The sequence below is a fragment of the Dama dama genome, chromosome 5, assembly GCF_033118175.1.
Source record: "Dama dama isolate Ldn47 chromosome 5, ASM3311817v1, whole genome shotgun sequence".
NCBI classification, from domain to species: domain Eukaryota; kingdom Metazoa; phylum Chordata; class Mammalia; order Artiodactyla; family Cervidae; genus Dama; species Dama dama.
In genome coordinates this window covers 7,014,662-7,040,512 of record NC_083685.1, presented here as the reverse complement: position 1 = coordinate 7,040,512, position 25,851 = coordinate 7,014,662, and the positions used below count along the sequence as shown (strand labels likewise).

The 25,851-nt window shown below is 55.1% G+C and overlaps 1 protein-coding gene across 2 annotated transcripts; it reads right to left on the bottom strand.

Annotated features, from left to right (window-relative positions):
* Positions 1–358: 358 nt before the first annotated feature.
* HPS4 (HPS4 biogenesis of lysosomal organelles complex 3 subunit 2) lies at positions 359–25,836 on the bottom strand. 2 transcript variants are annotated; one of them, XM_061141654.1, is made up of 14 exons: positions 25,748–25,836; positions 23,787–24,310; positions 21,188–21,278; positions 19,353–19,496; positions 14,856–14,963; positions 14,502–14,618; positions 13,054–13,148; positions 12,202–12,274; positions 10,317–10,353; positions 9,572–9,668; positions 8,219–9,020; positions 3,977–4,109; positions 3,426–3,534; positions 359–1,624 (listed from the first exon to the last, which is right to left on the bottom strand). In XM_061141654.1, the coding sequence occupies exons 2-14, from the start codon at positions 23,825–23,827 to the stop codon at positions 1,453–1,455; spliced, it is 2,019 nt and encodes a 672-aa protein (XP_060997637.1). In that variant the 5' UTR covers positions 23,828–24,310; positions 25,748–25,836; the 3' UTR covers positions 359–1,452. The 2 variants fall into 2 exon arrangements, with proteins under 2 accessions (XP_060997637.1, XP_060997639.1); XM_061141656.1 differs by having other exon boundaries at positions 25,793–25,835.
* Positions 25,837–25,851: the final 15 nt, after the last annotated feature.

Genomic DNA, 25,851 nt, shown 5'->3' with positions numbered 1-25,851 from the left:
TGGGTCCTGGAAGGGGTCTTCCTCAGACAGTCCGGCAGAGAAGTGGGACAACGTGCATTTCCCTAGCTCAAGCTACGGCCCTCCTTCATCCGGGAAGCTCACCCTCTTAGGCCAGCCAGGGGCAAGAGAGACGCCAGAGACATGACAGAAAGGGGGCCGCAGGCCTGGTGTGCAGTGGAGCCTCGCTGAAGCTGGTGCTGTCCGCCCCCGACCCTCGCACACAGACCGCGCTGACATGCGCCCTTCCTTCCTAGCCTGGCTGGATCGGGCAGGGCAGAGAGAACGGTGACCACGCAGAGTACACACAGGTGTGTACATCTATACGTAGGTATCTCCATCAGAACTCAGTACTCAGAAGTCAGTAGCATTTCTGGCTACTTTATTTTCAGCCCTTAGCAACTTGTTTCAAGAAAAAGACACCATGTCATAAACAGGAAATATTGGCTCACTGGCGTGAAGTTACACTGCAGTTTTCACATGGAGTCTCAGGTACTTCCGGTAAAGATTTGGTTAGGATTTTGGTCAATATTTTCATTCTGTGACTCTCATCGTACCATCATAGAACGTCGGACTGTAATGTCACCGAACAGATGTTCTCAGTCCTACCCTGGCAACAGCCAGAGCAGAATGCTGTCCCTTCTCACGCAGCATCCCCACTCCCCAAAAAGCAGCTCTGCTTCTGCTCCAAGACCTTTTAGAAACTCCTGTTTGGGACTCTCACTCAGGGCAACCAGCAGCACTGCCTACTTCCAGCCAAGGGGCCGGCGTGGCCGGTCATCACCCACCTCCGGGTCCCGGCACCCCAGGCTCCCTTCCAGGTCATCCAGATCGCCCCCTTCCCCCAGCGGGTGATCCAGAAGATCCAGACAAGGCAGTCTCAGCATCCCCAACCACTTCTTGTGCACCGACCCCCTAGGAGGACCGTGGTGAAGACAGCCTGAGAAGTGGGCACGCGGTCTGCTTGCGGATAGACAGATCCATCTCCTGGCTCTGCAGTCACCTCGGACCCACCCCCTGCAGACAGTGTGGGACATGCACTCTAGACCAGGGACAGCGGGGTTCTAGAAGAAACACCAGCCTCAGTCTCTGTACTAGTCAAGGCCGGGGTGGAGCAGACCCAGGGACTGTCAGACACCCCGGGCTCCATGTGATGGGGGGGGTCACTGACCCCGGGCCCCTGGGCTGGAAGGAGCCATGGCCCCACTCTGACCCCGGCACCACCCACACCATCAAGTTCTTTACTACGAGCTCTAGGTCTGCCGACCCGAGGATCGACCCCCTCCAGCCATGATCCGCAGAAGGAGTAACAAACACTCAAATACTGCAGTCCTGAAAAAGAGGACTATTCCAGGGAAAGTAAAACAGAGGGGCTTTTCCACTTAACAAGGCAGCGCTTCCTTTGCTGGGGTTTGATTTGAGAGTCATCCGCAGGGGTCAGGAGCGACCCACGGTTCAGAGCAGGTTCACCCCATGCTTCAGCAGCTTCTGCTTGGCTTTGCCCGGGAGGCTGAAGGCGCCGTCCTGCGGGTTTGGGAAGCCAGAGCTCCGTGCCGCCGTGGCCAGCTGCTGGAAGTAGGTTTCGTGAATGGGGTTGCAGCAGGCGTATACAGCCGTGGAGGCGTTCCTGGTGAAGGGGAGAAAGGAGATCACAGTCCGCCACCAGGCAGACCTCAGACCCCAGAGACCCCGCGAGGTCACTGGCCCAGCAGGACAAGCCCGGGCCCAGTTGCTGGGGCCACAGAGAAGGGGCGCCTCGGGGCTCCAAGCACAGCTCTGGAGGCCCCGCACAACCTGGTGCTCACCCCGGCCCTGAGCCTTCTGGCTGTGGGAGTCTCAGCTGTCTCATCAGAAGCATGGACATGACAGCAGTCAATTCCCTCACTGAGACTTCAGGGGTAAATGAGTAGAGATGGGTACAAATCGCTTAGCCCGTGGTGAGATGGTTAAGAAATGGAGGCTGCTGTTTCTATTACTGTTACTCAAATGAGCTACGTATCCCACCATGAAAAGTCTCAGCTCCGAGGAAGGTGAGACACTGCAGGTCCACAGGTCGGGGGTGGGTCTGGGTTGCCAGCATGGGCAGCTCTGACTTAAAGCCAGAGGAGGCACATTTATTCTGGAAAGATACACAGAAATATTGGCTGGAGACAGCACTGGGCAGCAGAAACGCCCGCACTCATGCGTGGCAGCTGATAGACATTAGAACATTGTCAGTCAGGCTCAGAGCCCACACCCCACATCCCACCTCTCAACTACACTACACACACACACACACACCCCAACACCCCAAGCACAAGCATGTGTGGAGGGGCGTGCGCTGTGGAGACAAGACACCTGGGCTCAAATCCTGACTCAGCCACTGATCCGGGGCGACTCATTCATCCCACTGCATACTTGTCCATGAAATGAGGTTACAAAGAATGTACTCGACCAACCCACTCCATAGTATAGTACACACGTGCAATATACACAGAGCAGGCACTCCCCTTCTGGCCCTCTAACTTGCCTTCTTTTCTGCTACTGGTTTCATAAGAGAAGCATGTAGAGAGAAAAAGTAGAGTTCAATTGGTTAAAGATTGTAAATGCCATTAATTAATAGGTCTAGAACTGCTGGCCTGAAGGTGTTCAAGACATGCAACAAAGTGAAAAAGGAACTTAGAAAACAGCAAGTGCCTGTGCTCCAGTTTTTTTTTTTTTATAAGACAGACCAGTAAAATAATAAAAAAATACTGATCATCTGTCTTTTATATGGGCTACCCCAGTGGCTCAGCAGTAAAGAATCCACCTGCCAATGCAGGAGATGGGGGTTCAATCCCTGTATTGGGAAGATCCCCTGGAGAAGGAAATGGCAACCCACTCCAGTATTCTTGCCTGGAGAATCCCATGGACCGAGGAGCCTGGTGGCTACAGTCCACGGGGGTCGCAGAGTTGGACACAACTGAGCGACTGAGCAGCAGCCCCTTTTATATGCAAAAAACAAAAACTGACACCAAGAAAACCTGGGGTGGGATACACCATTCTGTTGACTGTGGGTATCTGGGGGCACATGCTGGTGAGGGGAGGATACAGGGCCCTTGGGAGACCTTTGTGGGGGGCAGCTGGGTGTTGTGGTCAGGAGCACTCAGGGCTTGATCAGTTGGAAGACAGACAGCCCCTCCTCCCGCCCCAGTGACTGATGGAAGTGCTGAGACGGGCAGGGCCTTGGGTGCCCTCCCTGCTGTCCCTCAGTGTCTGCAGCAGCCCGAGCCCCAGGAAGAGAGCCGGCACGTACAGCACTCAGGGAAGCTCGAGGTTGGAAGACAGTAGCCCGCAGAGTGGGTCAGGGGAGGCCCGGGCCGGTCCGCGCACTGGTCTTCATCTGGCTGTGACTGAGGCTCTGCCAGGGACCCCGGGTGCAGCGCTGGGAGTGGCCTGGGGACGCTCACCTGACGGTCACCTCGTACAGCGTGGGCAGCCGGGCAAAATCGGAATGCATCAGGCTGACGGCCTGGAGGAAGCGGCGGTCCTGCACTGTGTTCACCTGCGGCAGGTTGGCTGCCAGAAGAGGACAGGGAAGTCATCATGCATGGCAGAGCGCCGCCCCCACAGCACCCCCAAACCTAGAACCACCAAGAACTGGGGTGAAGTGAGGCCCCCCAGGCAGGAGTGCAGGTGCCCAGCAGCAGCGGGGACGGAGGTCAGAGTGCTGGGCCCTCCCGCCGCCCCTGATGGCAGGCAACATTCGTCTCGGCACACAGACGTCCAAGTTGGGAGGCGACCCCGTCACAGGTAGTCTGGACGCGGGTGCTTCTCTCAAAATGATGGAGAAAGGGCCAGAAAGAGACCAGCCGGGAACAGTTTGCCGAGAGCAGTTAAACCCGGTGGGAGCTGGGCTCCGAGAGGGAAAGAGCATTCTAACCCCCACCCACCCACCCACCCACCGGGGTGCTGGGCCTGGGTTCTGACCCCCCACCCACCTCTCGGAGGTGCCCCTTACCCGCCAGCACGTTCTGGACGCGGTCGTAGTGTGCGAAGTTGTAGGTTCTGGCCGCGGGGGCCGCCTGTTCCCGGGGTAGAGTCTCGCTCAGGTGCACCTCCAGCCCGTTGAGGGACGCCAGGCTGCCGTGGTACTGCGGGGCGGGAGGGGACAGGCCGCCGCCACTCAGCAGGCCACGCAGGGAGAGCCGCCCGGCCGCCCGACAGCGCCACGGGAGCTAACACCCGTGTTTGGAGAGGTCCCGACTTCTGCCCTGACGTCCTAAACCTCTTAAAAGCGTTCATCGCTCAGTCATGTCTGACTCTCTGCGACCCCGTGGACTGTAGCCCGCCAGGCTCCTCTGTCCATGGAATCTTCCAGGCAGGAACACTGGAGTGGGTTGCCATTCCCTTCTCCAGGGGCTCGCCCTGACCCAGGGACGGAACCCCGATCTCCAACATTGCAGGCAGATTGTTTACCGTCTGAGCCACCAGAGAGAGAAACCTCTTCAAACTTGTAGAAAAATGAGAACATAGAGGGAAGTGGAAAAGTAAAAGAAGGGGAAAAAAGGAAAAAAAGCCAAGAAAAACGGCCCAGAGTCTCAGCACCCAGGCAGAGCTGCTGGCAGGCGGCCCGTCGCCTCCTCCCCACGCGGCCGCCGCGTCCCCACCCTGCGCGTCTCAGCCAGACCGAGACGTCATGACGTCATCCGCGTGTGCGGCGCGGCCTCCTCCCTCCCGGGAACCCGAGCGGACCCAGGGCCGCGGGCACGCTGCTCTCCGCTCGCTGGCCCAGGGGAGGACCCGGCTGAGGAAGGCCGTGGGAACTGAGGCCCAGGCACCTCTGTGGTCCATCGCCTCCCGGGGGATGTCACGTGCAGGTGCCGTGGGAACACAGGACTGTCCCGTTTCGTATGAGTCGTTGTTTATAAGCTAAAGATGGAGGTCAGACTGTAAGCAATGACTGATGCTAGTTTTGCAGCCTAACGATACAGCATGAAATTCATTCTTCAATCTGTTTTCCCACAACGACATTTTCCAACGACCAACGGCTGAGCTCTGTTTGGGGCCCATCAGGCTGGGATGTCATGCCCAATGGACTCAGCCTGAAACAGGGCCTCATGGGCCTGCCCCGGGGGCCACCGAAGTCAGGAGACGGCAGCGGCTAGCGCCCAGGTAAATGACCCCATGGCCCAGCCTCATCCTAGCCAGACCACCGGGGCCAGTTACAGGGGTTTCTGCACCTTGTTCTCTTCATCCGCGAAATAGGAGTATCATTGCTGAGTGGTGGAGGTCAAATAATATATGTACACGCTGTCTATTCTACAGTGTTCCCCGGAGGGAGGAGTTTTCCTTAAGTCAACAATATAAAAATCATCGTCCTTGAAGAAGCGGTATCTTTTCCATGAGCACCAGTCCCTGGACTAATAAGACTTGTCTGTGGATTGACTTATTTCACAACATCCCTGTAAAAAACTAAGCGCATGTAAAAAGGTACAGCGACGCAGAGAGAATGTTCTGAGGTCAATGTCATAAAGCTCAGGTGTTATCTTGGGGAGCGTCGTGGCCTTAAATGAGCATTTCTGGCCCATGCTGCAGAAACGATACTCAGGCATTAGGTCTGGCTACAAGGTTTACGTGGCATCCCCAGGGCCCAGCAGCCAGCCTCGCTCCCAGGAGGTGCCCGGTCAACAGCCACTTGGGGACTGGACCGAGAGCGTGAACTAGGAATCGTCAGCTGCAGGCTGTGAGTTAGTCACGGGCGCATATGACGGGCAGTGTCCAGGAGGACAGGCAGCGTCTTCTGCTTGGACTGCTGCTTGGACTAGGGGTTGGCAAACACGGCCCATGGACCATTTTTATAGCCTGAGAACTGAGATTGGTTTTTATATTTTTATACGGTTAGAAAAAAAAAAAGTCAAAAGAATATTATGATGTGAAATTATATGAAGTTCCGATTTTTTGTGTCCATAAACAATGTGCTGGAACACAGCCCCAGTTTACATACTGTTTATGGTTGTTTTTGTATTGTAACAGCAGAGGGGAAGAGCTGCACAAAGCCGAAAACGTCTGCTGTGTATCCCTTCACATTAGAGTTTGCCAACCCCTGAGATGCGCGACCACATACGTGACCCGCACAACACGCTAGGGGCCACGGAGCTGAGGCTGTGCCTGGACCCCTGCCTTTTAGTCCACAGGAAAGCCAGTGAATCACTGTCAGTGCGCCCCCAAACATGCACAAGAGTCACTGCGGGGACACCCATGTGCTCAGAAGCACGAGGTTCAGGGAAGAGGGGTCCTTTTCCAGTCTCTGCCAACACTGACCTCAGGCCTCGGCCGCTGTGCGCGCAGCTCCGCGCCCTGCTGTAGAGTGAACAACTGACCCCATCACTGTGGCCGAAGGGCACTGAGAGGACGACCTCGGGGTTCTGAGAGGGGAGCTGTCAGTGGCTCTCTGCTGCCCCCTGGTGGCGGGAACCGGCTCTGCTCCCTCTGAAGCGGGGGGACCTCTCCGGGGCTGCTCCCCACTCACCCCCGGCACCCGGCGCCCTAACCCCACCCTCAGCAAGCAGAAACGGTGGCAGCTGGTCCACACTAACACGGGATGGCGGAACAACACAGGCAGCCGTGGCAATGTGTCCTTCCCCGGGGGACTGCGCTCATGGTCAGGTCCGAGCTTTCCTGCACCAGGCTGGGGGCGGGGGGTGGGGGTGTCTTTTTGGACAGCCGCAGAGAGTCCGGGGGGAAATCAAGTCAACTGTTTTGTGTTCTGATCCCGGACAGAAAGGCAGTGAAAGCTCTCTGCCAGTTATAAAGGAGACGGCCTCCGGGTCTGATCAGCCAACTCCACTCTCAAACCAGCAAGCTGATCAAAGTCCATTATGCCCTGCTCTTTTTAGCAAAGACTGATTTTCCTTTTCCGTAAAGCTGCGTTCTCTCTTCTCCCCAACCCAAACCCTCCTGTCCGTGAAAGCCCAGGGAGGTCGCTGTCCTGACACCAGGATGGGCCATGACAGACCAAGGGCCACGTCCACATATAAAGGGCCATGGAAGGCAGGGCCTTCAGTCCTTCACCTTCCCATCCGCTGGGCCACCGTCAGGTCCACGGGGGACAGAGGGCTCGGGGTGGGGGCCGGGAAACAGCAGGAGGTGTGGACCCGCCCAGTGCATTAGCTAGGTCTCCATGGCTACTTCAGGGTGAGATGGGCGTCACCGTGTTGGCCCCCAGCGCTATTCAAGGCTTGGTGGAAATAGCAGATGTAAATTATTTATATACAGCAAATGCAGCATGCACCCTAATTTACCTCCTCCTCTCTGAGCAGCCTGTGTTGGTTTTTCTTTTTATCTTTGGGGGCCTCGTCTGAGCTGGGCTCAAAGCATGAGACTGAGGCGTGGGGGGAGGGGTGGGGATGGACATGTAGAGCTGCATCCGTGGTCCCCGCTGTTATAATGAGGCAGGGGGAGGGATGTCGGTCAGAGCCAGGGGGACAGAGGTGGAGAGGGTGACCTGGGGCCTGGGAAAAGGGGAGAGGAGCCAGGCAGGTGCGGGAGGGCTCTATGCGGGGACCCGCCTTCCCTCCTCCACCGCGTGCCAAGGGGGACCCGCTCCTTTAAGGAGGGTCACAGGTCCGGCATGCTAATGAGATGGGCTTAGCATAATACAGATTGAAGGACAGAAACACTGCGAGCCCGAGCCCCAGGATGCCGTTCGCCCTGCAGCAGTCTCAACTGCTGCTTCCCTGGCAACTAAAGCAAGGCCGTTACTATGGCAACTGGATCCAGTGTGGACCCCAGCCCGGAGGTCAGTGAGCCTCTAGGCGTGGGGGGGAGCTGCGAGGGTTTGAGCGGCGCCTTCTGGAGCCAGTCAGCATTTCAGAGGGCCCAGGCTTCTAGGAGTGAGCTTCAGATGGATGGGAATTTGGGCTCACAGAGAACCCCAATCCCGGTGGAGACACGCGCAGACTCCAGCCACACAGGCATGAGGGCTGCTGGGTGGGGGCGAGGCTGTGTGTGGTCGGTGCCCAGCGCCCTCCCGGCTCACTACGAACCAGAGGCCCTGAGAAAGTGGGGACGCTGGAGAGGGTAGCCCTGGTGGCCACCTTTGCACTTGGCTCTGTGCTCGGCACTGGATGCTCACCGCCCACAAACAGGGAGGTGGGCACCCCCCGCACCCCACCGTATGAACAAGGACGTCGGCACCAGGCCGTGCAGCTGACGGCTGAGCCCCTCCCCGCCCCGGACCCCCACCCCGCTGCTCACTCACCACCTCCTCCACGGCCGCGCAGTCCCCCAGCAGCGACTCCTCGGCCAGCAGCGACAGCACCAGGCCCTTGACGCTGTGCGTGTAGAGGTTCATCCGCACGAGCCCCTCGTGGGAGGCCAGGCTCACCCTGGACTCGGTTCTGTCTGCAGAGGGGCCTTCGTCTGAGGGGTCTGCTGAGTCCGGGCCAAGGGTCAAGCGGCCCTCGGGAGCCCCACTGCCGCGTTGCTCCTTGCCGTGTTCCTCCAGGGGCAGCTTGGTATGCCTCTGCCTCAAATCCAAGCAAGGTGCCCGCCCAGGCCCGCTCGTCCTGCCGGGGTCTTCCAGGTCGCCAGGAAGGTCTGCGGGCTGTGTGAGGGCTCCATTCTGGGGGACCGCCTCAGGAGCAGAGGCGGGGAGGCAGCCCAGGGGCAGGGACCTGGGCGGCTTGGCTCCAGGACTGCCGGGGTTGTGGACAGATTCCTCGCAACCAGGACCCCTGCCGTCTGCAGCAGGGTGGCTCAGGGATGCTTCTGTTTTCTGAGTTTCTGGGATGTGGATTTCAGACAAGTCCAGGTCCCCATTCCCCCCGAACAAACCCAAACCCTTGCCCGCGGCAGTGCGGTGCAGCGTCGTGGGCAGCGTGCTCGCCAGGTCAGGGTCGGACCAGTGTCCATTCTCCCTGCTGCCATCTGCCCAGGCAGCGTCAGGAGACAGAGGTTCAGGTGTGGTTGTCGAGGTCTGAGCCTTGGATCCCACGTGTCCGGGAGCGTTTTCTTTCGGGGCAGCTGAGGGCTCCTGGAGTCTGGCTGAAGACGCTGGAGTGCTGGTGAGGAAGGACAGGTGACTGAGGGTGGGCAAGGGCCCTGCCCCGGGGGAGACTGAAGCAGCGCTTCCCTAAAAGTAATGGGCATTGGCACCATGTGGTGTCACATGGTGACACCAGGATCACCTACTGGAAGTGGCAGAGCCCCCTGAATCAAAGGCACCCACATCTGGGGGTGAATTGTGAGTCCGGTCCTATATGGGGTGCTACACATATGCTGTCTCCACCTTTCATGATGAACCCGAGACGCAGACATTATTGGATCCATTTTACAGATGGAAAAACTGAGGCTCGGGCAGGGAATGGACTTGCCCATGGTCACACAGCAGGTATGCCACGGATCTCAGATCTGAAACCTACGCTCGTCTCATTCTGCCAGATGCCCCTCATCTCTGCTGAAGGTCCAGTTCTCCATGCCCCCCGCCCCGGCCAGGGCAGAGCGTGGAGAAGAGGGAATCGTGGGAGGATGGGATGCACGGGGCTTCTGGATGAGCCCATGGGAGGGAGTGCCCGACACGTGGGTTCAGAGGAGCCTCTATGAGCCCCCTTACCTGGCCGGGGGTTCCCGGGGGAACTCGCGGAGACTGGCAGCTTCCTCTTCGGTCAGGAAAACAGGTGTGATCTGGACGTTGGGAGGGAGCGCCGCTCCTAGAAGTGCAGAGCAATGTGGCCAGGGCCCTCTCTGGGCCGGAGAAGACGGGGAGGGGGGCAGGAAGTGTTCCTGGGGCGATGCCTCCAGCCTGCAGGCTGGCCCAGGGAGCAGCTCTGGGCTCCGGCCCCCAGAACAGAAGCCACAAAGCTGCAACTATGGTTTCTGCCATTAGCAGGAAAAGCCCACGTGGGCCACTCTGCTCCCAGAGGGACGTTTGGTGGAAGAAAACTGACCGGCACTAAAGACAGAACCTGGATGAAAAGTGCTGCTAACTGACCACAGGGGTCTGCCTGAACTTAGGCTTCAAATTAAAACCCCCTCTGCTGCCAAGGCTCTTCCTGGCAGTGGCCCTGCCGTCACCCTGTCCCCATCGTCACCTTTTGGAACTCATCTGAGCAGCTTCCTGGTGCTGAGGGTTGAGAAGGATCTGAAAGGGGGGACTTAAAATCTGTGCCTAAAATTGGAGGCTTTGCAACTGGGATTTTGAGAGTAACTTTGCCCTGGCAGCACTGTTATTTATTTCCCTGATCTCACGAGCCGACAGGATAACCGTATGGGACGGCTCGGCCTTCCACGTGACTTGGACGGGGCCAGGCCGCTTACAGGGCCGTTTCCCAGACGTGACAGGACACCCGACTACTCACCACACTCCTGCAGGGCGTCCCCTCCTGCGGGTTTCCTCTGAAAACAGACAGACAGGAGTCGGGGCGGGGCACCGCCTGCTCCCCCGACCCACCCATCGGGACCGCGCGCTGCCATCTGCTCCTGACACGTGGCCGAGGCCTGGGGTGCCGGGCCCGGCCGCTCGCCCGCAGCAGAGCGGGTGGAACACATCCCCCCAGGCTGCCTGCTCCCCGCCGGGGCTGGGGCCTCGCCGGCTGAGGCGGCCACGCCACCCAGGCGCACACCAGGCTTCCTTCCGCTCCGGCCTCTCGGGGAACGACGGCGAGCGTTCCTGCGCTCTCAGCCCTCCAGGGAAGTCATCTGGAACACGGCCACGTCCGCCACAGCGCTGGCTGGAGCCCACACAGATCCCATTATGACAACAGCGTGCGGGGCCTGTGACCCTCACAGCAAAGGGCTCGGCCTAAACCCGAGGCGAGGCCGGCTCGCCTCCACACTTACAACCAAGGCGAGAAACCTGGGAGTCTCCTCAAAAGAGCTTTCCGGCCATCTCCACCGAAAGGACCCAGCAAAGTGAAAGGAAAAACAAAAACTGCTCTTCTAGCCAAAATGACTTGCCCTCCTCTGAAAGGATGTGGTTTCCTTCACAGAAGCTAACTCCAGACAAAAATTCTTTTAAAAAAAAATCGCATGGAATCCCCTCGCCCACAAGCCAATCCTGTGAACACGGGGCACATTTTCCTGTAAAGTCTGTGCATTTTTTAAATACTTTGAGGACACATTACATAAAATTCTGTTTCTCTGCTCGCAAGAGGGACTCACAGATTCTGTCATGAAAGCATCTTTGGTCATTTTCGACGGCTGACTAAAATCTTAGGAAGTTTACCGTGGTGCGGGAGAATTCATCACTTCCCGACTTGAGACCACCACCAGCAACCTGTCTGGGAAGGGCAGGCCAGTTGGTGTTTTGGGCTCTGCGGCTGTAGGTCTCTGTCCAGCCACTCAAGCTGCCGCCGTGGCTGGAAAGCAGGCCAAGAAAACACGGCAGGCAACCGACCCGCAGCCCTCAGCTCACAGCTCCCACCTTAGATGTCTAAGTGATAACCTGATTTTTCACTTTCATAAATCCTGTTGTGACCAGAGTTTTGAGTATAAACCTTTTCCAGCAGTCGGATAACTTCCTTTGTATTGACTCCTAGAGCTGAACAACGGGGAAAAAGGAAAAGACCCCCTCCAGCCTCTCCTCATCAGACAGTCCACCAGGAAGGGTGTTCCCACGATGCCTGCACCACAGTGAGAAGGAGCCGGTGCGTTTTTAAATGTCTGCTGACTTAGCAAGTAAAAAAAGCTAGCTTCACGACAGATTTAAAACCAGTTTCACACACTAAGAATCAACTTGTAAAACAAAAGAAAACAGAACTCCAAGGATATGTGCCAAATGCTAGTGGTGATTATCTCTATGTGGCCCAGTTGTGGGCAGGTTTATTCTCAATGAGCACATTATGACTTTTCCTTCATTATAAAAACAATTAGGTAAATATAAGATGGAAGTATTTTAAAAGCCACTGTTGTCCTAAGCCATCTTTTACAGTCTCTCTCTGAAAAAAATCCAACATCACTTTCTTTGGCATAAAGCCCACCCTCGGGAAGTCATTCTCACAGTTCCACCTGGATGGAAGAAAAACCAACCATCCAGGCCGACCACGCAGGACAGAACACTTTCTTCCAGCTTTGCAAGGACCTCCCTTGAGGGGGACCACACGGATGGATGGGGCGTCCTAAGAAGGACACGGCAGCTGCCCCCACCACCAGGCAAGGCTGGTGATCAGCCTTGCCCGACACAAAGACAGACTCGCTGGGGGACACATCCCTGGCTAGGCGGGGGCGGGGAGGGGGGTTTGCTACCTGGTCCCGACGTGCCACGCGATGAAGCAGGACCTTGGCTGTGACGGAGGGCGGGAGCTGGGTGCTGACGATCCTGGGAGGTCAGAAACAGGAACCAGGACACCGGAGAAGAAACAGTCAGGACTCGGCATCGAAACAGTCCCAGCACCCGCGGCAGCTTGGGTCTGGGGGGCACAGCTGGTGGGAGTGTCAGCTGCGAGGCACTCACGGGGGCCCTCTGGCTGTTCCCATCAAAGTTTTAAATGTCCAAACGCTTGGACCGACTTGTACCAAGAATATTCCTGAGGTGCTGGGATGGCTTCTCCAGGGCACATCCCTCCAGGATCAGAGAGTGCTGGACACACAGCACCAGCTCCCCTGCGTTTGGCTGGGACGGCCGAGCCTCCTCGAGGCCCAGAGGAGGTGTGGAGGGCTCCCAGGCTCTCTAGGAGGCCTTCCAACTGGGCAAAGAGACGCAGTGAGACCTCCGTGAGGCCAGCCCGAGGTGGACCCAGCCCAAGGAGGAGCCACGGCCGGTGCACTGGGGCCCCGGGTGGCGGGGGCGGCGCTGTGGGCCTCACACCCCTCTCCAGATGGTGTTGGGGGCCGGAGACCGACCACTCGCAGGCGTGGCCCAGCTGAGAGCTGCGTGGATCTCTGCAAAGCTGCCTCGTGCACTCCTAACTCTTCTCTGGACACAACAGCTTCCAGTTCCCCAGGGACAGGCAGGGACCCTCAACTGAATCTAAACTACCCTCGAGTTGCCAAACGAGACCGCCGGGAACTGGCCACACACAGAGCTCTCGGCGCCCCCGCCCCGATCAGGAGGTGGCCGGGTGGTCAGGGCTGAGTGGGGGCGGGGGCACAACTCACAGTCCCGCGTGGAGGATGCAGCCGGCGAGCACGTGGGGCGAGCGCTGGCAGGTCTGCAGGATGAGGGCCGCCTTGAGCAGGAGCAGGGGCTCCACCTGCGGGGGCGAGAGGCAGGCCCGAGTCGGCACGTCCCCGTGAGCAGGGGGGGACGGGCCGGGGGCCGCGGAGGGCAGGCGGGCCGCTCGGAGCCCGAGCCTGGAGGGAGGGTGTACCGCACACCGCCGCGTCCGCCTCTGACACCCCGCGTGGCGGCCACCACAAAACGCCAGGTGCTTGGCACCAGGGCGCCTCCCTGAAGCCAGGAGGCAGAGAGAATGGGCACAGGGCTCTTCCAAAGCGGCCGTGCACATCGCCAAGGAGACCCTGACCGGCAATACGGAGACCAGGAGGCAGTCGCAGGGGAGAGTGCGCCCCTTAGATTCAGGTCACGGTGAACCCACCCTCCCCTGCAGCCCAAGCCCCTGTGACGAGCTGGCCTGCTGTCTGACCCGGTCCCCTAACTCTGCCAGAATGGAAAATGGGAGCATCACAGCCTTTCACGCAGGGGTACGCGTCTCAGTCCTCGGTCCTTGTAAAAAACCCCTAAAGGGACAGGCAGAGGGTCTGAACCTGCCCACAAAGGGCCAGCAGTGACTGGCAGCCGGAACCTGCGGTACCCGGGAGCGGTCAGCACTGAGAGTTAAGGAGCCACGCTGGAGCCCTTACCGCGGGTGGTTAGTTCTTCCACGGCCACTCGGAAAGCTCTGCGCCGACTCCTAAGAAGCGCTCCAAACAGGAGCGGGAAAACTCATCCCCGTCTCTAGCATCGAGCAGGTGCCACACCCCGGTGACAGGGACACAGTCCACACCCGCAGAGACGCAGGCCACACGTGGTGGAAGGTCCCACCCGAGATGATCAGGGCGCAGGGAGGGCTCCTCACAGCGCCGCTCACATCTCCCCCCCGCAGTCTGAGGATGTGACGTCCGCCAAGGCCACCAGCCCACAGAGGCACAGGTGGCCTCCCGTCACCACGTGCCAAGGCGACAGATCACGGACAGACCCCGCCCAGGCCCCCGTCCTAGACAGCGGCCACCCTGGGCCCTTCTGGATGTCGAGAGTAACTAATGATAACGCTGAGAAGGGGGCCTTCAGATTGCTGAGTTCAGCACGTCTGGGCATTAACAAAGCAACAACACTCTTTACTGGGCATCTGTCCTTTATGTAACTGTCCCAGTTTCAGCCTCAGAACAGTCCTGGGAGGCGGGTATCATGCCGCTCCATGGGTAAGGAGAGAGAGAGGCTGAGACAGGTGACCTGACTGGTCCCATCCCACGTGGCTGGCAAGCGCCGCCTGGAACCTGAGTTCTTAACAGCCATGGGGATGGAGGGACAGCTCATTGAAGGGGAAGAACCCGCGTCCAGAAGCCCGGTTCCCATCCACATGGCGGGAGGGGGCTTAGTTGGTTACTTTGGTTCGGTCCAGGTGCCAGAGGCAGTTGAAGATCTTGTGCAGGTCACCCGTGTTCCCCAGGATGTGCTCGATGAGCGTGTCCCACTCGGCATGCAGGTCTTCCCGTGGGCAGCTCTGAAATAGAAGAGCCGGCGTCAGCCCCCGCGATCCCGACATGTGCTCCAGCAGGGACCCCAGCCCCCCACAGGGCCACGGGGGAAGGCAGGCGTCCGGAAGGGGCTCCGGGGGCCCACGACCCTGGCGCTGACACGACGTGTTTGTGTAAAGGGTTCCTGGTGCCCGGATGTGCCCGGGCAGCATCGGTTTTGCTAAAGAGGTTCCACATGAGCCTCCCGGCCGCCCTCTTCATACCTTGTAGGCCAGAGACACGGGCCCATGGTAAAAATGAAAGAAGCCAATGAGCTGGTGCAGAAGCTGCTTGCAGCTGACATCGGGGAGCTCCACGGCACAGCCCAGCACCTGCAGAGGACGATAGCATTTTCCTGTTCGTGGAGTCCTGGTACCCAGGGCTCACTAAGCCAGACTCCACGGGCCCCTGGAGCTCCATCCTCTGTGTGCAGCCCCACACCCTCCCCCAGCCACCTGCTCTCCACGGGAAACAGGTGTGTTTTGAACCCACTCATGCCACCTGAGCTGGAATCATCCCCACTTCCTGTTCATCTGCCCGGGCATCCCCACCCTCCTCAGTCCCCCGCCACACACAGATTCCAGCACCCCCAGGCTGCCTGTTCTCATCACTCCAGCCACCCGTGACCTCTCTCCTGAACCCCTGTATGGTCAGCACTGTTATTTAGACACTGGATGTTTCATCTGGGTTTCACAGCAAACACGGGATCCAGACTGTTAGGAGAGGCCATCCAGCCAGATGGGGTGCTTCCAGAACCTGCACCCAGTGCATCGTCGCACCAGCGTGGAGCATGGCGGTGCTCTGTTCCACAGACAATAGACGTTTGCTTAGTTAGGAAGTAATCTGGTCCTCTGTTTAAGGAGCCTGAAAAAAACTTCGTCTTCTTTGACTCAGTAATTCTACCTGGAGGAATCTCTCCTAAGGGAACCATCAGAAACTTAAACAAACCAACTCTGAACGAAAGCACGTAAACAAACAAATGCTCTGAATATAAACTCCACTCAAGTGCCGTCAGCAGTCTGGCGCCCAGTCAAGTGCTTACTTCTCCCCCAGTTATTCTACAGATTTGAAAGAAATCCTAATGATCTGACCAACTTTCCTTCAGAGACCCACAAACTGATTCTGCAACAGAAATACAGAGGACTGAAAGTATCAAACACTGTCTCGGAGAAGAATGAGTCTGGAGGATCTCCCCCAGCTGATTTTAGGACTGATCCTAAAGCTGCAGACATCAAGACGGAGCAGTACGTGTACAGAATCTTCAAAAAGGTCAGTGGGCGAGAACAGCAAGCCCAGAAACAGAGCCGCCCTTAAATGGTCCTTTGAGGTTCAACAAAGGAGCCCCAAGAAGCAAATAGGAAAAGGCAAGATTTTCAACAGTGGTGCTAGAACAATGGGACATCCACAAGGAGAAAAGGCCCTTTGACCTCTGCTCACACCAGTCACAAGGATTTATCCAAGGTGCATTACAGACCTAAATTTAAAAGCTACCTCTATGAAACGTGCGCCCCCTCCCCGCCTGCCTCAACCCGGAATTGGAGAATGTCTTCTCCAATGAGGTAGGGAGTGGTTTTAGAGAGGATACAGAAAGCAATAATCGTAAAAGATAAAACTGATAGACTTCATTAAAACTAAAAAACGTCTCATCAAAAGACATTACTAAGAAACTTAAGCACACCCACAGACTGGGAGAAAGTATCTCAAAGGAAGATACCCAATATCCACGAAGCACATGAAAAAGCCCTGGTCACGGGGGAAGTGCAAATTAACACCTATTCAGACACCACCTCACATCCAGCTCAATGGCTAAAATTGTGAATAAGCAGACTGACACGTCTGCTGATGAGGGTGTGAAGTACCTGGCGTTCTCAGACTGTTGGTGGGAATGCAAGATGGTGCAACCGCTTTGGGCAAATGTCTGGCGGTTTCTTATAAAATCAACACACACCTGCCCTATGACCCAGCAATTTCATGCCTAGGTATTTACCCATGAGAAAGGGAAATGTATGTTCACAGAAAGACTTGTATAGGAATGTTTTTAGAGCCTTACTCTTCTGTTTTAAAGTTATTTTACTAAAGTGTAGTTTCTTTACAATGTTGTTAATTTCTGCTATCCAGCAACATGATTCAGTTATACGTATGTGTGCGCGTGCTAAGTCACTTCAGTCATGTCCAACTCTTTGTGACCCTGTGGACTGTAGCCCACCAGGCTCCTCTGTCCATGGGATTCTCCAGGCAAGAATAGTGGAGTGGGTTGCCATGCCCTCCTCCAGGGGATCTTCCCAACCCAGGGATCAAACAAATGTCTTCTGCACTGGCAAGCAGGTTCTTTACCACTAACGCTACCTGGGAAGCCATATATATTATTTTTCAGATTGTTTTCCATTATTTATCACAGGATATGGAATCTATTTCCCCTTTACTTTACAGAAGGACCCTGTTTATCCATCCAATATGTTCGCATCTGCTGCTCCCAAACTCCCAATCCTTCCCTCCCCTAACCTCCTCTCCCTTGGCAAACACAAGTCTGTTCCCTATAGCTGTGAGACTGTTTCTGTTTTGTAGACGTTTGTTTGTGTCATATTTTAGATTCCACGTATGAGTGATAATCACGTGTTATTTAGTTTCTGACTGACTTCACTTAGTATGATAATCTCTAGTTTGATCCATGTTGCTGCAAATGGCATTAGTTCACTCTTTTTTATGGCTGAGTAGTATACCACTGTGTATAATGTACCACATCCTGTCTACCCATTCACCTGTCAATGGACATTGTCCATGTCCTGGCTACTGTAAACACTGCTGCTCTGAACACAGGGGTGCACGTGTCCCCCCGTCCCCTTTTTACTTATTTGGCTGCACTGGGCCTTAGTTGTGGTACGTGGGATCTTCAATCTTTGTTGTAGCGTGTGGAATCTCTAGTTGCCGCATGTGGGATCCAGTTCCCTGTCCATGGATCGAGCCCAGGCCCCCAGCCTTGGGAGTGTGGGGTCTTAGCCACTGGACCACCAGAGAAGTCACGTATCTTTCTGAATTAGAGTTTCGTCTGGATATATGCCCCGGAGTGGGGCTGCTGGGTCATTTGGTAGCTCTGTTTTCAGTTTTCTGAGGAACCTCTGTGTTTTTACACAGTGCGCGCGTGCCACGTCGCTTCGCTCGTGTCTGACTCTTCGCAGCCCTATGGCGTGTAGCCCGCCAGACTCCCTTGTCCGTGGTGTTCTCCAGGCAAGAATATTGCCATACCCTCCTCCAGGGGATCTGCCCGACCCAGGGATCAAACCACATCTCCCCGTCTCTTGCATTGGCAGGCGGGTTCTTTACCACTAGCGCCACCTGAGAAGCCCTCTCTTACACGGTGGCTGCACCAACTTACATTCGCACCAACAATATAGGAGGGCTCCCTTTTCTCCACACCCTCTCCAGCATTTGTTATTGGCAGAGCTTTGGTGGTGGCTGTTCTGACTGGTGTGAGGTGATACCTCATTGTAGTTTTGATACTCATTTCTCTAGACTCTTATTAATCTTACGTGCCCCAAACTGGACAAAGTTCCTTTGTCCAGAAAAAGAATGAGTAAGTGGACCGATACGTTTAAACTGTGGGATACTGCTCAGTGATAAACAGGGACGCACCGTGGATCCATGCGACGGGGATGAATCCCACATACATTAAGCAGCAGGACAGAGGAGTGCTGCGGGCATTATTCCACTTACATGACACCCTAGAACAGGCAGAATTCTTCTTTGGTGGAAACACTCCGAACAGTGTTACCTGGGATGCGGGGGGAGGGGATGGAATTAAGGACATAAGGGAGCTTCCTGGCATGATGCTAATATATTCTGTATCTTGATAGGGATTTGTGTTACACAGGTGCACCATTTATCCAAATGCACCAAATACACTCAAGATCTGTGTATTTTGTTGCATGCAAATGAATTTTACCTCAAAAAAGAGCAGAAGAACCACAAACACATATTGAACTCTAGTTAACATTCAGCACGATGACATACTTGGGGCCAGGCGGTAAGGTGTATACTCATATGTGCAACTTCAGAAAGCGTTAAAATAGAGGATAAAGGGATGAATAGATAGTATGTGATAAAGCAACCATAATGAAGGGTTCACTGTAGAATCTAAGAGGTATGTGGGTGTTCACCGTATAGTTCTTGCAACTGTTTGGTATGTTAGAAAATTTTTACAATAAAACATTGGAAATAATACCTATAAAGGCGAAGATACTTCCTCACACTTAAGCATCCCTTTCCCTTGGGAACAAAGTTAAAATAAGAGTAGGCAGGAGACAATGGGACTTGAAAGTAAAGGGTACTACTAGCTGTAAGTGGGTCTGTTTTGTTTTTTCCCCTTGATGGTCCTCAGAAGCCTAACCTATGTGCACCAGTGTCTTCAAGTTTCGCGCTCCTTCCCCAGTAAGTGTGAAAAGTACAGGGAAGAATGGAAACAAGAAAAGATGGAGGAAGGTGAATGCCGCCTTGTGTAATGCAGGCTGTGATTGTGATGTGTGGGAGAGCGCTCAGCTCCGACGGCGCCCGCAGAGAGGGACGCGGGCATCGTGGATGACACAGAGGCAGGGGACGAGGCTGCTGGCTCAGGAGCCATGGCAAGGGTCACCGTGTAAACCCCGCCGGCACGACAGCGCTCAGCAAGACAAGCGCCTCTTGGTAGAGGCGACCCCGCCGGCACTGGTTCAGCCTGGCAAACTCACCCAGAGGTAATCACCGTCAACCTTTACAGCGAACTTCAGTTTCCGCAGGCGGACAAGGGCGGGAGGAGAGCCGGAAAGGTCAGAAACACAGTGGACAAGCCCGGCGATCTGTCCACACAGCAGCTCCTGTTGGTCCAGCAGGGTCTGGGGAGAGGAGCCAGTCCAGACATGAGGCTGAAGGTCCTGAACTCCCAGGTCATTCCTCAGAGCCGGGGTGGCAGACTGCAGCCCGGAGGCCAGATCGACTCTGCCGCCTGTTTGTCTATCATCTGTGAGCCCAGGGTGGCTTTTATGGTTTTGTTAGGGTTGTCAAAATAACAACAAGGAAGAACATGTGACAGAGACCTTGCGTGGCTTACAAAGCCTAAAGCACTGGCCCTTTTGAGGCCAAGTTGCCCGGACTGTCACAGAACGCCCACAGTGAGCGCAGGAGATGACTGCCCAGAACGGCATTCCTGTTCCAAGATCACAGGCCTGAGCATTTACCCCCATTCAGATCCCCATGGAGAGACCAGAGTGGTGCAGACTAATCCCTGGTCTGCAAGTCAGAGCGTAATAACGTGAGCAAACACACAGGCCTCCTGATCCACCTTCGCATTAACTAAACCCCCCAGGGGAGACGGCACGTGAAGCCACAGAAAACGGAGAACTCATGCCTCAAAGGGCTGAACTTGGACCCAGTCAAGTCTTTAGATCCTCCTCCTAGTTTAAAGGAAAGGCTCTGGGCAGAAAGCATTGAATGATCCCCTTGTGAGGAAGTGACCAGCCCAGTCCAGAGCAGGACACGTGCTGAAGTTCCCCTGCATCAGTGAGCTGGTGTCTTCAGGAATTCAGTGGCGCAGGGGGAGAAAGGATGGGGAGAGTGGGTGGGCAGTGTCATACGATAGGAGGGACTTGAAACACAGCCACACGGGCTTGTGGCTCTTGTTTAGAGGCTGATTAGGAGAAACGGGAGGGAGAGAGAGAAAGCGGGAGGGAAGGAAGGGCTAAGTAACATTTCAGATAGTAAAGGCAAAATGTGAACACAGACTATACAAGGTGGTGTTATTGTCACTCATTACGGTAATTTTTGCCGAGTGGGATGTTAACAAAATATACCCTTTCCAGTTGCAGATGTTCCCTGATGCTGGTGAGATGACACCATGTCTAGGATCTGCTTCAAATACTCCAGGAAAAAAAAAAGAGAGAGTAGGGAGGAGTTAGGATAGCTCGTAACAGACTGGTCAGGTGGTGATCTTTGTTGAAGTCGGGCACACAACGGCTGATGACTCACTCCTCTTTACTCTGGTATATGTTTGGAGAAAAGTTTTTTTTTTTCCCCCAACGGAGCAGACAGAAAATCGCTGATGGTAACAGACAGGTAGAGAAGGTGGAAGTACTGGGCTGCTGGCTTGGGCATTTCAACATCAGAATAGCAAAGAAGAATACAGCTAGGAGTGAGGGAGCAGGGCTTCCCTGGTGGGCCAGTGGTTACGAATCTGCCTGCCAATGCAGGGGACGTGGGTTCGATCCCTGGCCCGGGAAGATTCCACATACCTCGGAGCAACTAAGCCCGTGTGCCACAACTACTGAAGCCCATGCTCTAGAGCCCATGCTCCGCAACAAGAGAAGCCACCGAAATGAGTAGCCTGCGCACCACAGTAGAGGGTAGCTGGTGCAACCAGAGAAAGCCTGTGTGCAGCAGAAAGAGCCAGTGCAGCCAAAGTAATAATAATAAAGAAATAAAGAATGAGAGAGTAAAAGTGGCAAATGCCTGGATTTTGCGAAGAAAACTGTCCAGATATAAACCCTTTGAAAGGCCATGGGGTCCCCACTGAGTGAGCCGAGTGGCTTACCTGCGGGGGATAAAAGTAACAGATGCCCGCTCGGGTTGGATCTCCTTCTCCCTTCACCTGGGAACCATCATAGAGGAAAAAATAGTTCCACCTGCCGAGAGAAGAGAGAGGAGCCGTGTTCCCTTCCATCCTGTGAGCAGGGCCTTGTAACACGCAGCTTCCGGTGGCCCAGCCCAAGAGGGACTCACGCCTCAGTATCTGAAAAGCCTTCTGGGGGCCCCAGAGGAGAAGGAAGCCGAGAGCTACAAAGAGATAAGACCATTTCGTAAGTGCAGCTAACTCAAGCTAAAAACACGCCTCCATCCAGCGATCTGACCCTCTGTCCCAAAAGACAGAGAGCAGCTAAGGAAAGACAGGGTGCCCACAATGACGCCTCTTATTTGAGACACTGCACCTTAACTCCGTACCCACGTGGTTTGGTAACGTGTCTTCTAAGACACTGATAGCGAAGTAAGTTAGGGATGTCTCAGCTGCCCTCACAGCTGCTGGGCACGAGACCGCCTTTCTGCCACCGTGTCGCTTAACACACACTTGCCAAGGGCTTGGGGCATGTGCTGCGTTCGCCAGCCCTGGGGCCACGGCGAGCAAAGGGACACAGGAGATGTGCAGTCTCCAGGCAGGAAAGCACGTCTATGCTGGGAAAGTGGGGGCGCCGCACCCCTCTGCCTGCCGAGGCCTGAGTCCCCAGGACTTCCCCGGGGGTCCGCTGGTGAAGACGCCGCGCTTCCACTGCAATAGGCGCAGGGTCAACCCCTGGCTGAGGAAGTTAAGATCCCGCATGCCACCTGGCTCAGCCAAAAAACCTACGGAACAAAAACTAGAAGCCTCACCCTCCTTTGACAGGATCCCTCATCAACCTTCTGACTGCCTCTCTGCAGGGGAAGCTCTCTTCTCAATTCCCACAACCCTCTGCTCTTCCCTAAAGACTCAGAATCTCTTCTGCGGTATGGCTATAATTATCTCCTTAAGACCACAGGGCAAACTCCCCAGGCTGGCGCTGGGTTCACCCTCAGTCTCTGAAAGCACGCCCGTCAGGCCAGGGCAGTGACTGCACTCTTCTCCCCAATCTACACCCTGCCCCCGCCACCCTCCCTGGCCCCCACCTTATCCTCCCCGTGACAAGCCGTAACTGTTTCCAGCACGTTTTGCTTGCCTGAGCTCCAGATCTCGATGTGCCACCGGCTTCAGGGCAAGAGCAAATCAAAAATGCCTCGGGCGCCGCTCAGAAAGCCCATTGCCGGGTGGTGAGCCTCTTGGGATGTAACGTACAGAAATGGCGTATCACTGTGCTGGGTACAGCGTTATCTGTCAGTTATGCTTCAGACAAAATGTCATAGAAAAAGACTGGATTTGTGGTTATCAGAGGCAGGGGGTGGGGGAAGCGGGGATCGGATGAAGGTGGTCAAAAGGTACAACCTTCCAGTTATAAACAGTACTAGGGTTGTAATGCGTTGTTGCTGTTGTTTACTCGCTGACGTTGTCTCCAACTCTTTTGTGGCCCCGTGGACTGCAGCCCGCCAGGCTCCTCTGTCCCTGGGATTTTCCGGGCAAGAGTATTGGAGTGGGTTGCCATTTCCTCCTTCAGGGGATCTTCTCAAACTAGGGATGGATCCTGCATCTCTTACATGTCCTGCATTGGCAGGAGGATTCTTTACTGCCGAACCACCAGCAAAGCCCTGGTGTAATGTACAGTATGAAAAGTGTAATTAACACTGCCGTATGTTATATATGAAAGTTGTTAAACAGAGTAAATCCTGAGTTCTCATTACAAGGAAAAAATTTTTCCTTTTATTTGGTATCTGTGTGAGATGATGGATGCTCACTAAACTTACTGTAATCTTTTCATGATTACGTGAGTTACAGTGCTGAATGACAATTATATGTCAGTGAACTGGAAGCTTATAGGTAGATAAATAGATGAATGAATTGAATGAAACCCCACTGCTGGGCTGCATTCCACCTTTTCCTCATGTTCCCTGGGTGAAAGTGCCCCGACTTTTGACAGGCCCGCAAAGAACACTTGAGTGTCCTTTTGAACTGCACACGCGTCTACGGCCACACCACCCTGAACGCGCCCGATCTCGTCTGAACTGCACATGTATGTCATAAACCCTGCTCATTTTTTTGAAACCACGCCTCTCACTTTCCTCTCCTCGATTTAACGTTCACTGAACCAAATTCAGACAGGCTTAACCCATTTAGGGTTGAGGAGAGTTTCAGGCAGATGTTGTGGAATACCCTTCTAGACCCAGTCTGGCCAAACTTCTCCCCGTGGCGAAATTCCGCGCGGCCACCTCTGCTTGTCTCTCACAAGCGAGGACTCGCCTGCCTGTGGTACTGGCACGGCCCAGCTGCAGAATCCAGCCACAGCCATCCTTTCTGCAATCTACCAGCAGTGCTAGATCCTGCAAGAGGCTTGTGTTGTCACAACACATCAGCCTCAGAGAGAAATGGCTCTTGATTAGTGGCTCTGAGGAAAATGGCTCCCCCCTCCCCACTTAATTAAATCTAGACAATCCAGTTGGGGATTTTCAGTTCACCCAAAACATCTGTCTAGCAGCCTGGCAGGAACTAAACCCCGGCAGGCCCTGCTACTCACCAGGAGGCCAGCTGGCTCTCTGTGGAGGTGGAGGCCGCCATTTACTCTCCACCGGCCCTCATTCTCTTCATTTGGGTTTTCTTTTCCAGTCTGGCTTTGTTCTCCCCAGCAGTGGCAATTCCTCCGGGTCCCCAGTCTGCTGAATCTGGATGTGGGGCATCTAGGTGTCTTCAGAGGCCAGCAGTCACTTGTCTAGTTTTCCTTCAGCATGAAAGTGCTGCTTCCCTTCCCCGCAGGCCCTTCGGTCCCATCAGTACCTCCAGACTCTCAGAAAGAATAAAATAAAGCAAGACGATTGTTCCAGAAAGTCAAATCCAGCAATCTGGTTCCATGAGCATCAGCTCTCTGGCCCTCTGCGGAATGAACCCTTCAAAGAGCTCCTCACCAGGGATGCCCCCGGACAGGCGAGATGCATGCTGAATGCGGTGCTCTGAAGCAGTGTCTAGCTTGTCTTCTTTAAAGCCATTCTGAAGGCTTCTTTTTTAAAGTTTGAAGCTTCCCGTTCAAAGATCAGTCCCTTGGCCCTAAAATAAACACAAGGCATAGATTATTTCAGAATCCCATGAGTGAGCATGTGACCCAGCAGAGCCAAGCAAATGGTATGCTTCAAAAGAGCTTTCCAGAAAGTTGAAGTGTGTTTCAAGATCCAAAAGAGAGGGGAGCAAAACCTCAGAGTAAGTCCAACAGTTAACTTGTAAAAGTGATGTCACCCGTAAGATAAAATTAAATAACCGGTGTGAAAAAGCTATGGGTGTTGAGCACAGCGATACAAATGAAGCAGCTGTAGTAATAATAGAACTCAGATTAAGGAACTGTCACCTCAACAGCCCCAAAAGTAATCTAAACAAAAGTAATCTAAACGCCCAGAGCTGGGCCTGTTTCCAGAAGACAGAGAATTTAACAAGTGACATTCAAACTCCCACAAGAAGAGAGAAAACTCATGAAATTTCAAACTCAGAAAGGATGCGGGCATCACTTTAATCCTCTCTTGTAGTCTCCTTCAGTAACTACCTTGACTGTCTGGCTTCCTCCCTCCAGAGACACGACACAGTGTTAAATTTATCCTTCCACCAAGCTGAAACTGGCCTTCAGGTAAATGCCACACTCTCCAGGAAAAGAAAACAAGGTCTGATACTTTGGTCACTTCAAATCTGTATTACCAACTGTCACTTTCTCCAAGCTCAGTGTCCCCAGGGACATGGTTTCAAATGCTTGCTCACCATCTGCCATCCTCCTGGGAACACAAGGGAGTTTTGTTTTTTCAAGTTCTTTTGGTAGAAGTCCCTAGAGAGGACACCACTGAGTCTTTGGTGGCCTGTAAAACCTCTGTCTTTTCTCAGCTTTTGATATCTTGAGGTGGGCCTCACAAGGATCATACTCATGGCATCTGCGAAGTATATTCAGATGCCTATGGAGGCGGTATCTAAGCCCCCTGGGGCCAAAGACTGCAGCCTGAAACCCACATCCCTTGTTCCCATAGGACTGGGCCGTCCTCTGCCAAGGTCCACTTGCTTATCTGAAAGGTCCAGAAGGAACCGGTAATGGTCCAAGGGTAAGGCAACTGTAGGGATGCGGCCACAGAAGTCCCTGGAGGTGGGGCGGGGCGGCGATGAAGTGTGGCCTCAGGGTCTGCAGAGCGGGCAAAGGGGCGCTACCGACCGCGAAGGGCCGGGAAGCGATGGCTAACCGCAGGTGGCAGGGGGACGTGTCTGGCCTCAGCTTCAGGGAGCTGGCATTGGTGGACAAAAAGGCGCAGGGGTCAATCGGGGCCCGGGTAACAGCACCGAGGGGCGCCCAGAAGGCGCTCTCCGCCGTGCTCCCGCCGCCCCCCCCCCCCGCCCCCCCCGCGGTGTCCTTGCGCCGCCGAGCGCCGCCCACCCGCCGGAGTCGCCAGGCAGCCCCGGGGTCGGTGATCGGGCTTCGGGACCCGATGGTCCCAGCGACTCCCGCCCGGTACCTACGCGCGCTGCGGAGCGGTCCCAGGGTCACGCGCCACCTGAGCCTACCTCCCCCCGCCTTAAGTTCGTGCAGGGCTGGCGCGCGCCGATGACGTAGGGTCGAGCGC

What these genes read in the sequence shown, in the direction of transcription:
- HPS4 (XM_061141654.1), bottom strand. Translation starts at nt 23,827, where the DNA reads ATGGCGGCCTCCACCTCCACAGAGAGCCAGCTGGCCTCCTG. An exon ending in CCGTGTCTCTGGCCTACAAG is followed by an intron (nt 14,619 to 14,855) that starts GTATGAAGAGGG and finishes CTTCTATTTCAG; the next exon opens with AGCTGCCCACGGGAAGACCT. An exon ending in CGTCCAGAACGTGCTGGCGG is followed by an intron (nt 3,535 to 3,976) that starts GTAAGGGGCACC and finishes CTCTTCTGGCAG; the next exon opens with CCAACCTGCCGCAGGTGAAC.